This window comes from Nannobrachium achirus (genome assembly GCF_963921795.1).
Source record: "Nannobrachium achirus genome assembly, chromosome: 5".
NCBI classification, from domain to species: domain Eukaryota; kingdom Metazoa; phylum Chordata; class Actinopteri; order Myctophiformes; family Myctophidae; genus Nannobrachium; species Nannobrachium achirus.
Window position 1 is genome coordinate 61,713,203 of NC_137814.1, and position 13,966 is coordinate 61,727,168.

The following is a 13,966-nucleotide window of genomic DNA, read 5'->3' on the forward strand; positions in this document are numbered from 1 at the left end:
CTGGGACTGCGTGAGAGAAAGTGGAAAGTGGACAAAAAAAATCAAACCTGGGTTCGAAGTGAAGCGATGAACTTTTATTCTATGTGTTCCAGAGTTATGAACTCTGGAACACATAGATACATTCTTTATTCTGAATGAATGAATTAATGTTTTTATCTGGAGGGCCGAATTGTCATGTGAAGCTTGACCAATCCTCAAAGTATCCAATCATCAGACCGGTACGGACACACATATTCTGGACGTACGGGACAGATAAAACCTGTTCATTCTGGACTGAAATGTCCATATATGGACATGGGACACACATTTTGTTTTTGATAAAACCTGTTCATTCTGGACTGAAATGACCATATATGGACATGGGACACACAAAGCCACTCCTTGGAAGCGGCTTTCACCGCTTCAAAAAGTTGAACAATAACACATTCAGGCACGTGCACACAGAGACATCAAAGGGGGCTTGAGCCCCTGCCCTTTTTTCCGTCTGTAAAAAGTGCCCTCTCCAGACCATGAATGCAGTTTTCACTATGGTGAAAGAAATGCAATTGCCCTCTTTCCATGCCATACCTGAAGGCAGCATTCAAGAGAATTGTCTTGTCCAAACTCTCCTTAAATGCAGCATCTCTCTGTGCCCTCTGTTGCCCTCTCTTTGTAGAAATCCATGCTGTTACGCCACATCTCCAGTATTGGCTTGATTATGCAGTTCAGTGTGGTATTAAGTACTGAAAATAGCCGACCTCCAAGCTCACAACGCGTCACAGTGCGACGCGCTGCGAGCTTGGAGGTCTGCTATTTTCGATATTATCACCAAAAGGCCCTTTTAGAAATGTCAGCCCCTGCCTCTCTATTAACATTCTCTGCACGTAGGGTGACCATATTCTGAATCCCCAAAAAGAGGACACTCTACCCGGCATACAACACGCACGCACGCACGCACGCACACACACACACACACACACACACACACACACACACACACACACATAGATATTAGCCCAAAATAATCATATTTAAACAAGAGACCCCTCCACCCTTACTAGCACAATCAGTTGAGGCTTTACATTTAGTATAACATGGTCCTATTGAGAAAATAGCAGATCTACATGCTTGGTAGATCGGCTATTTTCACAATTTCTGCCTCTAATATTTGTTTAATTTACCATTTTAGAGGTACTAAAGGTACTAAAAAAGACCCTAAATTATCACTTTAGAAATGTGCATATAACTCATACTGTTGTTGTTGAGTGAGAAAACAATGTTGCACATTAAGTTAATCATCTGGGGACCCCTCAAAATAATTTGGGGACCCCCTTGGGTCCCGACCCACAGGTTGAGAACCACTGCCCTATAACACTAATATTCAGCTTTACAAGGTTGTACAAAATATTCTGTCAATTTAGTTAGCAGAAGAGCTCTCACGTCGCACAGACTGTCTTGTACTGCAGTGTCTAAATACCTTTAGTTGTGATGGAATGGACACAGAAGTGTCAGCTTTAATGCAGAGTGAACGCTCTGCTTCTCATTTGGTCACCAAGACGAAAACACTGGCACTTTTCGTTTATTTCATCAGTGTAAACGGCATTAATTGCGTTTGCAGTGCTATCGTTCGGCTGAATCGTCTCTGCGCAGCGTGAGCTGCCGAGCTCTGCTCCGAGTCTGATCTGAACAGCGACGCATCTGAACGAGACTGCATGAGGGAGGGAGGGATCGCAGCGGAGACAGAGTAGTATGAATAATACAGGTTCTGGCGTTTGGGGTGGAAATCCGTCTATCACAGTGTGTTTACAAACGAACCACTGAACGAGCATTGTAAATGCCCATGCTTTAACTGTGATATGCGCGAAACCCCGGACATTTGAAGGAATTTATAAAACCCCCCCGGACAGGCCGGACAGCCCCCTAAAAGAGGACATGTCCGGGCAAAAGAGGACGTATGGTCACCCTATCTGCACGTCCCTGAACACATTAGACCACCTCTGTGTGGAACCTGCTGATCTGTTAAAGCAGTGAAGTATTAAAGCAAATAAACAAATGACTGGCACAACTGTTGTTTGCATGTTATTTGAAAATAATGTCATCAAAGCTGGACTTATTGACATGCCATGGCCACAGTACTATAAACGACTGCAGCCTGTCATTAGGACTCAGACATAACCCTGCCCATATATGGACATATACCGATGAGATCAGGGATCTCCATATAAAGGGCATAAAAAGGAGAAGGACTGGCAGATATAGAGATATCCATATATGGGCATATCAGGCGGATGAGTATATCGCAAGTGGGCCCCCAACTAATCGACAGAACACTAAGACTTTATTGAGAATATGAAAATGATATGGACGAAAAACTGTTCAGTTCCATTGATCCAAGCCGGAACACAATTAATGTATTGAATGATCGATTGATCATTAACCCTCTAAGGCCCGCATTAAGAAATACTTGAAATAAAAAATTGAAAAAAATCAGATGGTGTTGTAGGAGTCCTATTAAGAGGAAAATGTAATGTTTTTTTCAAAAAAATGTTTTTGTAAGATTTTATAGCCATAAATCAAAAATCATAAATCATGCTCTAATTTACATATATATTTTTCAAAATAATAACATATGTACATGTTCTAGACATTCTAATGATCACCAAAAAGAATAGTACAGGCATTTTACTTATGTTTTTTTTGAGGTATAGCTTCCATGAAAAAGTGAGATGTTGTTCGTCAAAACTCTGGAATTTCAGCGGGTGTGGCGGGTGTGAATGTCAGCCCCTGTGGGGGGTATTTATATGCAAATATTGTGGCCAATGGCATTGTAATACTAAACAATAGAATCCAATGGTGGTGTTTAGGTGGTAGGGGGAGCTAAAATAAAATGATTTAAACCTTTTTTGGATAAAATACAAACGTTGTAATATTACAACCGTGGGCCTTAGAGGGTTAAAATAAACATATGGTGAAAATGCACACCCATCTCACCACTTAAGCCCCATTTCCACTGTAGGGCCCACCCAGAACCAGAACCAGAACTTTCCAGGACCAAGAACTTTTAAGAACCTGTGAAGTTCCGGGATCAAGTTCTGCTTACGTTTTCCACATAACCAGAACTAACCGGGAAGGTCCCAAAAAAAGAGCAGCAGCGCTGCTGGCCCCGCCCATAGGTTCCCAGAACTCAAGTTTAGTTCTACCTCAGGAGCAGGACCTAAACAAAGGTTCCAGGAACCTCGTCTGAAACCGGGCCGTGCTCAATGGAAACAAAACCAGAAACAAAACCAAATAGGTTCAGGTTCCTGAAAGTTCTGGTTCCACCTTGCAGTGGAAAGGGGGCTTTTGTCAGACGTGGTCAGTCTATGGCAGTGGTCCGGGACCCCTAGGGGGTCCTCAGAGTTACTACAGGGGGTCCTCCAAATCTTTGTGTGTAGCTTTTTTCCCCCCTTTTTATATTAACCACTTGGACCCTAGCATCCATATTCTGAGAACTTTAGCCAAAAATAGCCGATCTACAAGCTCACAACGCCTCGCGCTGCGAGGCGTTGTGAGCTTGTAGATCGGCTATTTTCGGCAAAGAGGTTTCATGTAGAGGGGAAAAAGAGTAGACTAAGTACAGAGTGAAAGGTCAAGTTTATTAAGTATTGACAATTCAAGTGGTTAAATATCTGGAAACACAAATTTACATGAACCAAAACTACACTGGTGATTGTGCTGTCAAACCATGAAACTATATGGTATCTATGGGTTGTGGGGGTCCCTGCTTCATCTCTATCTCGACTAAGGGGTCCTTGGCCTGAAAACGTCGAAGACCCCTGGTCTATGGTGTGGTCTGTTCTTTACACCTATTAGACAAACACTGTAATGACAAAGGAGCTACCGGAGGAGTCCCCAAAAGAGGACTAAAATGTGAGAACCTGTGAGAAGTGAGCGGTACTTCACTTCGCCTGGTATCAGACACGACACGCGTGCATATCTCCTTGTATGGGCCATTCTGTCTGCGACGTACACAGTATCCCTTTAAATCACTCATGCACGCGCACACTCATGGCCAGACTGTTGCCTCCGCGATTTGGCCAAATGCTCCCGGCATATACAGTCTGGCAAACCGGAATAGAAATGTTGAGTGTGAGATAAAGCGGATGTGACGCAACCGCTCCCTTGGTGCAGTAGCAATAACATGTCCTACTGGAAGCGTTATGTCTCCTTTCTTTATTTTTTGGGGCATTATTTCGTCTTTCTCTGGTGTTGTTGGTGTTACTTCCATGTTGTTTTCAAACGTTTTCTTAAACTATACACTCATAGCAAGAATAGGCAGCTCGAATGACTTTGTCTGAGCTATTGTGTTTCTGTTATGTTTCCAATGGGACTACAGTTCAGTGCAGCAGCGGTTACTTCCGATACTCGCCGTTCGGGAGCTGCCGTTCCAGACTCTATATAGCATTCGGAGATTGTGGAATAGTTGTCTGGCTACACGAGACTACTAAATACCTAATCCTAACCCTGACCCTAACCTCAATCTTGTCTTGAACTAACTGTACATTTTGTAACAATAACTGTACCGTTTTCTTAGCCATGAAAATGAAAAGAGTTTCCCTCAATGGGACTAATGTCTGGTTTTACCATCCTTGAGAGGACATTTTGTCCTCGTAGTAATCGTAGTAATACAATAGTTAGGGAATATTATCAGAATAAAGTCAAATCTGGGAATAAATTCCTGTCCAAGAAAGTTCTTCACCAATGTGTTTGTAAAGGTGTCTAGTAACACATCCAACAAAGTTTGAAATTCAAAATCCCTACGGGACTTTTTGACAGCCGCTGAAAGTTGGTGTCCCATTCACTTACTATACACTATACAATACATGAAGAAATACCCCCCAAAGATCTGCTTTAAGTAGCCTGTGAGGGGTCAAACTATTTTTTTTTCCTGAAACCTGAATCCATTGCAAGCATTTATTTTGCACGAAAAACACTCCTTCAAAACACACACAAAAAAAAAAAAAGGTTTAGTGATGACATGGACAAGTGGCTATGGCCGTATTTTCATGCAAAACAAATGCTAGTTCGACCCCTCACATGCTACTTAAAGCATTTTTCCCACCTGAATTATTTAGACACAACTAGACACTAGACACCTTTACAAACACATTGGTGAAGACATTTCTTGGTAAGGAATTTATTCCCAGATTTTATCAATATCCTCTTGACTACAAGTGCACAAGTACAAATGCATGCACGCACACACACACACACACACACACACACACACACACACACACACACACACACACACACACACACACACACACACACACAGTAGGGCATTAACGACTTGTGATTTATGCAAGTCGACTCGACACAGTAAAAAGTTGAGTTGAAGTCAACTTTATCGTTTGATGACGTCATCACATCACACACGGGGTCCCAAATGATTAACTTAATGTGAAACTGTAAACAAACCAACATAAAGTTTAAGTGTATAGAGGGTATCTTCACATTTATAAAGTGCCAATCTAAGGACTTTTTAATACCTCTAAAATTACAAATTAAACATTGTCCAAATTGTCAAATATATAGAGGCAGAAATTGTGAAAATAGCCGATCTGTTGTGAGCATGTAGATTCTGCTATTTTCACAATAGATTTAGTTTTTTTTCAACTTCGACTTTCGACTTTCTCTGGTCGTCTTGTCGACTTTTTTGTTAATGCCCTAACGCACGCACGGAAAATGTAATGTTTTTTTCAAAAAAATGTTTTTGTAAGATTTTATAGCCATAAATCAAAAATCATAAATCATGCTCTAATTTACATATATATTTTTCAAAATAATAACATATGTACATGTTCTAGACATTCTAATGATCACCAAAAAGAATAGTACAGGCATTTTACTTATGTTTTTTTGAGGTATAGCTTCCATGAAAAAGTGAGATGTTGTTCGTCAAAACTCTGGAATTTCAGCGGGTGTGGCGGGTGTGAATGTCAGCCCCTGTGGGGGGTATTTATATGCAAATATTGTGGCCAATGGCATTGTAATACTAAACAATAGAATCCAATGGTGGTGTTTAGGTGGTAGGGGGAGCTAAAATAAAATGATTTAAACCTTTTTTGGATAAAATACAAACGTTGTAATATTACAACCGTGGGCCTTAGAGGGTTAAAATAAACATATGGTGAAAATGCACACCCATCTCACCACTTAAGCCCCATTTCCACTGTAGGGCCCACCCAGAACCAGAACCAGAACTTTCCAGGACCAAGAACTTTTAAGAACCTGTGAAGTTCCGGGATCAAGTTCTGCTTACGTTTTCCACATAACCAGAACTAACCGGGAAGGTCCCAAAAAAAGAGCAGCAGCGCTGCTGGCCCCGCCCATAGGTTCCCAGAACTCAAGTTTAGTTCTACCTCAGGAGCAGGACCTAAACAAAGGTTCCAGGAACCTCGTCTGAAACCGGGCCGTGCTCAATGGAAACAAAACCAGAAACAAAACCAAATAGGTTCAGGTTCCTGAAAGTTCTGGTTCCACCTTGCAGTGGAAAGGGGGCTTTTGTCAGACGTGGTCAGTCTATGGCAGTGGTCCGGGACCCCTAGGGGGTCCTCAGAGTTACTACAGGGGGTCCTCCAAATCTTTGTGTGTAGCTTTTTTCCCCCCTTTTTATATTAACCACTTGGACCCTAGCATCCATATTCTGAGAACTTTAGCCAAAAATAGCCGATCTACAAGCTCACAACGCCTCGCGCTGCGAGGCGTTGTGAGCTTGTAGATCGGCTATTTTCGGCAAAGAGGTTTCATGTAGAGGGGAAAAAGAGTAGACTAAGTACAGAGTGAAAGGTCAAGTTTATTAAGTATTGACAATTCAAGTGGTTAAATATCTGGAAACACAAATTTACATGAACCAAAACTACACTGGTGATTGTGCTGTCAAACCATGAAACTATATGGTATCTATGGGTTGTGGGGGTCCCTGCTTCATCTCTATCTCGACTAAGGGGTCCTTGGCCTGAAAACGTCGAAGACCCCTGGTCTATGGTGTGGTCTGTTCTTTACACCTATTAGACAAACACTGTAATGACAAAGGAGCTACCGGAGGAGTCCCCAAAAGAGGACTAAAATGTGAGAACCTGTGAGAAGTGAGCGGTACTTCACTTCGCCTGGTATCAGACACGACACGCGTGCATATCTCCTTGTATGGGCCATTCTGTCTGCGACGTACACAGTATCCCTTTAAATCACTCATGCACGCGCACACTCATGGCCAGACTGTTGCCTCCGCGATTTGGCCAAATGCTCCCGGCATATACAGTCTGGCAAACCGGAATAGAAATGTTGAGTGTGAGATAAAGCGGATGTGACGCAACCGCTCCCTTGGTGCAGTAGCAATAACATGTCCTACTGGAAGCGTTATGTCTCCTTTCTTTATTTTTTGGGGCATTATTTCGTCTTTCTCTGGTGTTGTTGGTGTTACTTCCATGTTGTTTTCAAACGTTTTCTTAAACTATACACTCATAGCAAGAATAGGCAGCTCGAATGACTTTGTCTGAGCTATTGTGTTTCTGTTATGTTTCCAATGGGACTACAGTTCAGTGCAGCAGCGGTTACTTCCGATACTCGCCGTTCGGGAGCTGCCGTTCCAGACTCTATATAGCATTCGGAGATTGTGGAATAGTTGTCTGGCTACACGAGACTACTAAATACCTAATCCTAACCCTGACCCTAACCTCAATCTTGTCTTGAACTAACTGTACATTTTGTAACAATAACTGTACCGTTTTCTTAGCCATGAAAATGAAAAGAGTTTCCCTCAATGGGACTAATGTCTGGTTTTACCATCCTTGAGAGGACATTTTGTCCTCGTAGTAATCGTAGTAATACAATAGTTAGGGAATATTATCAGAATAAAGTCAAATCTGGGAATAAATTCCTGTCCAAGAAAGTTCTTCACCAATGTGTTTGTAAAGGTGTCTAGTAACACATCCAACAAAGTTTGAAATTCAAAATCCCTACGGGACTTTTTGACAGCCGCTGAAAGTTGGTGTCCCATTCACTTACTATACACTATACAATACATGAAGAAATACCCCCCAAAGATCTGCTTTAAGTAGCCTGTGAGGGGTCAAACTATTTTTTTTTCCTGAAACCTGAATCCATTGCAAGCATTTATTTTGCACGAAAAACACTCCTTCAAAACACACACAAAAAAAAAAAAAGGTTTAGTGATGACATGGACAAGTGGCTATGGCCGTATTTTCATGCAAAACAAATGCTAGTTCGACCCCTCACATGCTACTTAAAGCATTTTTCCCACCTGAATTATTTAGACACAACTAGACACTAGACACCTTTACAAACACATTGGTGAAGACATTTCTTGGTAAGGAATTTATTCCCAGATTTTATCAATATCCTCTTGACTACAAGTGCACAAGTACAAATGCATGCACGCACACACACACACACACACACACACACACACACACACACACACACACACACACACACACACACACACACACACACACACACACACAGTAGGGCATTAACGACTTGTGATTTATGCAAGTCGACTCGACACAGTAAAAAGTTGAGTTGAAGTCAACTTTATCGTTTGATGACGTCATCACATCACACACGGGGTCCCAAATGATTAACTTAATGTGAAACTGTAAACAAACCAACATAAAGTTTAAGTGTATAGAGGGTATCTTCACATTTATAAAGTGCCAATCTAAGGACTTTTTAATACCTCTAAAATTACAAATTAAACATTGTCCAAATTGTCAAATATATAGAGGCAGAAATTGTGAAAATAGCCGATCTGTTGTGAGCATGTAGATTCTGCTATTTTCACAATAGATTTAGTTTTTTTTCAACTTCGACTTTCGACTTTCTCTGGTCGTCTTGTCGACTTTTTTGTTAATGCCCTAACGCACGCACGCACGCACGCACGCACGCACGCACGCACGCACGCACGCACGCACGCACACACACACACCAAAGGGACCAAGCATGTTTACCGTGTGCATGTGCTTGCTTCTCCCCCCATGTAGACCCTGGCCGCCCTAACGAGACACTCAATTAACCTGCTCCCCAACCACCTCGCACAAGCTTTGCATGTCCACGCCGGCCCCGCCCAGGAAATTAACGGGCGCATAGAGAGCGCCATCCACGCGCGGAGCGGCGATAAGTTGCGGCGGGAGCATATCACCCCGTTCTCGCTCACGTTTAGAGACGCCAGCCTGGAACTGAAGGTAGCTGATGGGGTTTTCAGACAGATTGTCATCATTATTATTATTTATTTTTTTGTTCTTATATGTGACTTACTTCCATATAACTATATTGAGATCCAATTTTCAGAAGAAGAAAAAAAAAATATATATATATATATATCGTCACTGTCGGGCAGAAACCTCGTATCTCCAAGTTTCAAATTTATACGTTTTTTTCGCGAAGAAAAAGCCCTGCTTTATCAGACAAGGCCGTCGCACAAAAGTAGTGAAAACAGCAGATCTACAAGCACACAACGCCTCGCACCGCAAGGCGTTGTCACTAGGCTGTTTTCACTAGTTTGTCATTTTTAAAATGATAAATACAAAACAAACGGTTTTGGACAAACAAGGTTTTCACCCGACAACAACGATATATCACATCAACATCACAACTTTTCTTTCCTCCCCTTATCATGAGTAAGCTAAAGGAATTTATTTTACTATTTTGTATTTATTTATTTACTGTTGTTTCCTGTTGAGATTGGCATATTTCACCCATGTTGTTTCATCTCACTCACGTCACTTTGTCTGCTGACCTCACTCAGCAACGAAATAAAAAGAAATAAACAAAAATACAAATAAAACCATTCACAGGAGGCAAGCAGTGATCACCCCATGATGTTCACTGTAATGTAGTTTCAAATGCACCGCTTTTATGAGAGTAAAAAAGACCTGTGTGACATGTGTGATCTTGGCAGGTTGCCCCGGAAAATGTGCCAATCTCAACAGGAAACAACGGTACTTACTTACGTATGTACGTGCGTACTTATTTAAATTAGGAAGCCCAAATCATTCTGCCCATCTGGCTCTTCGAATATCAAAAATTGATACATTTTTATATAAATTATAAGAACAAAGTCCAATAAAATCCAATGCCATATCTACATCTAGGTATTCTAATGTTGTACAGTATATAGTCAGAATCTGCTTTGTTTGCGTTTGTTTATGTGCTGCAAGAATGACGTCGAGAGCTGTTTGAAAGTCAACGAGGAGATGTCAATATCAGTGTCTAATCAATGGAACTATTGAAGAAGAAAGTTAACATCATGACAAAGTAACTCCTCAACCCAATCTTCTACCATTACGCTTTAAACCACTAAAACCCCATTATATCCTTAAAAGCGATAGTTCACACCTAAACTAACTTGTTCTATCGATTGCTGGGTCATCAGATTATTGGCACATGAATGTGACAGAAAACTAACAAAAAAAAAAGAATATCCATGAATTCAAGTCTCCGTGGGGTGAGTAATCGATAGAAAAAGAAAAGTAATTTTGGCATTATATAATTACCCTATATAACTAGATTTAGTTTAGTTTAAACTTTGTTTTTGGTTCATTAAACCAATCAAATGGTGGGATAAACCACAATGGAACATATCCTCACCAGCCATAAGGAATTTCTATCCAACCCTGTAATGAATGCAACTTCCTTCAGTTTACTCATGAGTAGACGCTTTTTCTTTTTTTTTAAGAACTTGACTTTATGTTTGACCTTGTCTTTGTTTTTTTTCATTCTTTCTTTTTTCTATGCATAAACTTCACCTTCGACATTGACCTTTTTCTTAACTTCTGTGGGGAATAGCAGTGGCAGCCATTGTTTGGTGCCAAATGTTGTCCCATAGATATTTCCAAAAATAGGGAATAATAATATTGAAACAAATCAAAGTTTCGTATTTCCAAATATTTGCCTGGGGGGGTAAATAGTACCTAATATTAGCCACGGGTCTGAACCCATTGTGCGTATCAAACTCCATTCAAATAGACGCAAAAAATAGACGCCTGTTTATTTTTAACGCTTGGGGTCCAAATCGATTTTGCATATTAAAACGCCCGGGCTACCATTTGGAAACATGATAAGGAATTTGAAACAGAATCAAATGTGCTATGGTCATGTTCCACCTGGAACCTGGGTGTCTTGGTTCCATGTATATATCAATATATTTGGAAATCTCTATGGGAAAAAAAATATGGGTTATCAATCTGTGGACCCACAAAATGGCTTCCACTGCTATGCCCATTAGTCTGTCAGTTAATGTGCAGTAACTTCATACCCCCTCCCCCCATGCACCCAGTGCTAATTTCCCAGCATCCTTTGTGAGAGAGACAGAGCGTGTGGGGGGGAGGGAGAGTATTTTTTGCAGGTCTTTCTGTCCGAGTGTATCAAAAAGGCAACTGGGTTAAGGCAGCGGAAGCTTGTGATTGGCTGCGCGGAGTTGCCGAAAGCAGAGGCGTCAATTGGGTATGGCAAGGTATGGTAGCTGCCATATCTTGGCTAAGGGAAAAAAATGTAGGCTACTTCTTAAAACATATTCATCATGCCTGTTGCTAAGGTATGGCAACATGACTGGTGTCGCGCGCGTGCAAGACACCAGTCATGTTGCCATACCTTAGCTTTTGCTGAACTGACGCCACTGGATGGAAGTCGGGGTGACCTAACCTTAACCCTCCCTAACCTCAGTAAAACTAACGCTGGTGAATGCTAACCTGGTGAAATGCTAACCTGCCGACGCTGGTGAATGTTAACCTGGTGAATGTTAAACTGGTCGGACCAACGGTGCTTAACCCAGTTGCTTTTTTGATACACTCTGACTGAAAGACCTGCAAAAAACACTCGAACGGACGCTGGGGCAGCAGCAGAGGTGAAAGGTCAGGAATAGCAATGCGCAATAACAATACATCGTTCATCGTTTATCGCGATTAGACGACAATTTGTCTCTATGCACAGCAGCCATATTGGAAAGAAATTAGTGAACGAATGGAACACAGCCTTCGTTAGTGCCATCGCTAACACCTGTGAGGGAAGCAGGTACGTGCACACATAGACATCAAAGGGGGCTTGAGCCCCATAGCCCTTTTTTTTTTAAAGTGCCCCCTCCAGAACACGAATGCTATAGTGAAAATATCCGACCTCCAAGCTCACAACGCGCGCGAGGTCTGCTATTTTCAATATTTTCACCACTTATAGTGCAGCCCCTGCCTCTCTAACATTCTCTGCACGTCCCTGTAAGTAAGTAAGGATGAGGCCCAATTTAATTCCAATATGGCCGGTGTTGTGCATAGAGCCCTTAGCGATCAGCTCAAATCACTCCAGTGATGTAACGATATTTGCGACGGACGGACGGGCCTCGTAGTGTCGGACATCGCCTAGCCTATGCCTGCCTGTCACGCCCCGCCCCCCTCGCTCGCCCACTTGCTCTCTCTCTCTCTCTCTCTCTCTCTCTCTCTCTCTCTCTCTCTCTCTAGCGCATGGTAACCGTGGTGATGACGATTGTTGCATGTGACCGTGACTTGTTGCGTCCGTGTCAGTGGTGGGCGAAAAAAATCAAGTACCGCATTTGTTGAGTGCTTACTAATATAAGTGCATTTTTGGAGTATACAGTATATGCTACTGTATACTTGTGTTATCATTATTTGAATGTTTTGTAAGCTTTTTACATGACGATTAATTGTCACTCAAATAACTGTGATTAACAATTTAATTGTGTTTTTGTCATTGACAATTATATTTCTGTTGGGTTAGGGTTTTAAAGGCTTTGAAGTTACACATGGCAGATATGACACATAACCTAAATATACAAAGAAATTGAAATTGATAGTGGAAATAGCCGATCTACAAGCTCACAACGCGTTGCGATGCGTTGTAAGCTTATAGATCTGCTATTTCCACTCTTTTTTTAAATGTTTCAATATATATGAAAAATGTTCAACATGGAAACGATAATGATTATAATTATTATTATGATGACAATAATTGCGATTATGTGAAATAATTGCGATTAGACGATTATGTAATAATTGTGAAAGACCTAATTGTAGCCTACGTCTAAAACAAAGCCGATGTCTCCTCTCCTCCCATGATGCAGTATTCCCAGATGAGGGACGAGGTCTTCAAGTCCAACCTGGTGTGTTCCTTCATCGTCCTCATCTTCATCACCACCGTGCAGGCTCTGCTGCCCTCCGCCAGGTAAAACTCTAAGATCCCAGCCACCTTATTCAATTATGGGGATCGGGAGAGTATTTTTTGCAGGTCTTTCAGTCCGAGTGTATCAAAAAAGCAACTGGGTTAAGCACCGTTGGTCTGACCAGTTTAACATTCACCAGGTTAACATTCACCAGCGTCGGCAGGTTATCATTCACCAGCGTTAGTTTTACTGAGGTTAGGGTTAAGGTTAGGTTTAGGTATATCCGCCCCCCAGACTTTCGTCACCTCCGCGCAGCCTATCACAAGCTTCGGTCTGCCTTAACCCAGTTGCCTTTTTGATACACTCGGACTGAACGAACTGCAAAAAACACTCTCCCTATGGGGATCCCGCAGGATTGTCAAACTTTTTTTGCCTCAGGGCAGCCCTGAATTGTTACTTTACCGTGCCTTACATTTATGTCAAATTTGTAAATCTATCCACAACTTTCCAACATCCCATCGTGCATTGCGCAGAAGTTGCGCGGAGCTTCCGGCGCCGCAGCCGAGTGTGATCTACAAGCTCACAACGGTTGCATCTGCGACGCGACGTGAGCTTGTATATCTGCTTATACGTTAACCGGAAGTGTGGTGCAAAAAGTTCTCCAGTAAATTCCCGTGGAAAGAGGTGGATACGATACAGTCGCTGCAGTAGTGCATGTCGGCTCACTTGCAAGATTCTGCTGCGGTGGGTCAGTGGGTCCCAGATGGACCGTTATGGTTTGCAGGTCCATTTGCTTTGATTTGTACTGTACACTTT

At 41.9% G+C, this 13,966-nt stretch overlaps 1 protein-coding gene across 1 annotated transcript in view; it reads left to right on the forward strand.

Annotated features, from left to right (window-relative positions):
* The window catches only part of adcy8 (adenylate cyclase 8 (brain)), a gene marked incomplete at both ends in the record, with an annotated part of 274,511 nt that overhangs the window by 174,017 nt on the left and 86,528 nt on the right, over window positions 1–13,966 (forward strand). The window contains 2 exons of the mRNA XM_080725959.1: window positions 9,027–9,227; window positions 13,112–13,212. Coding sequence (XP_080582085.1) covers window positions 9,027–9,227; window positions 13,112–13,212 — 302 coding nt within the window. The remainder of the gene's footprint in view (window positions 1–9,026; window positions 9,228–13,111; window positions 13,213–13,966) is intronic.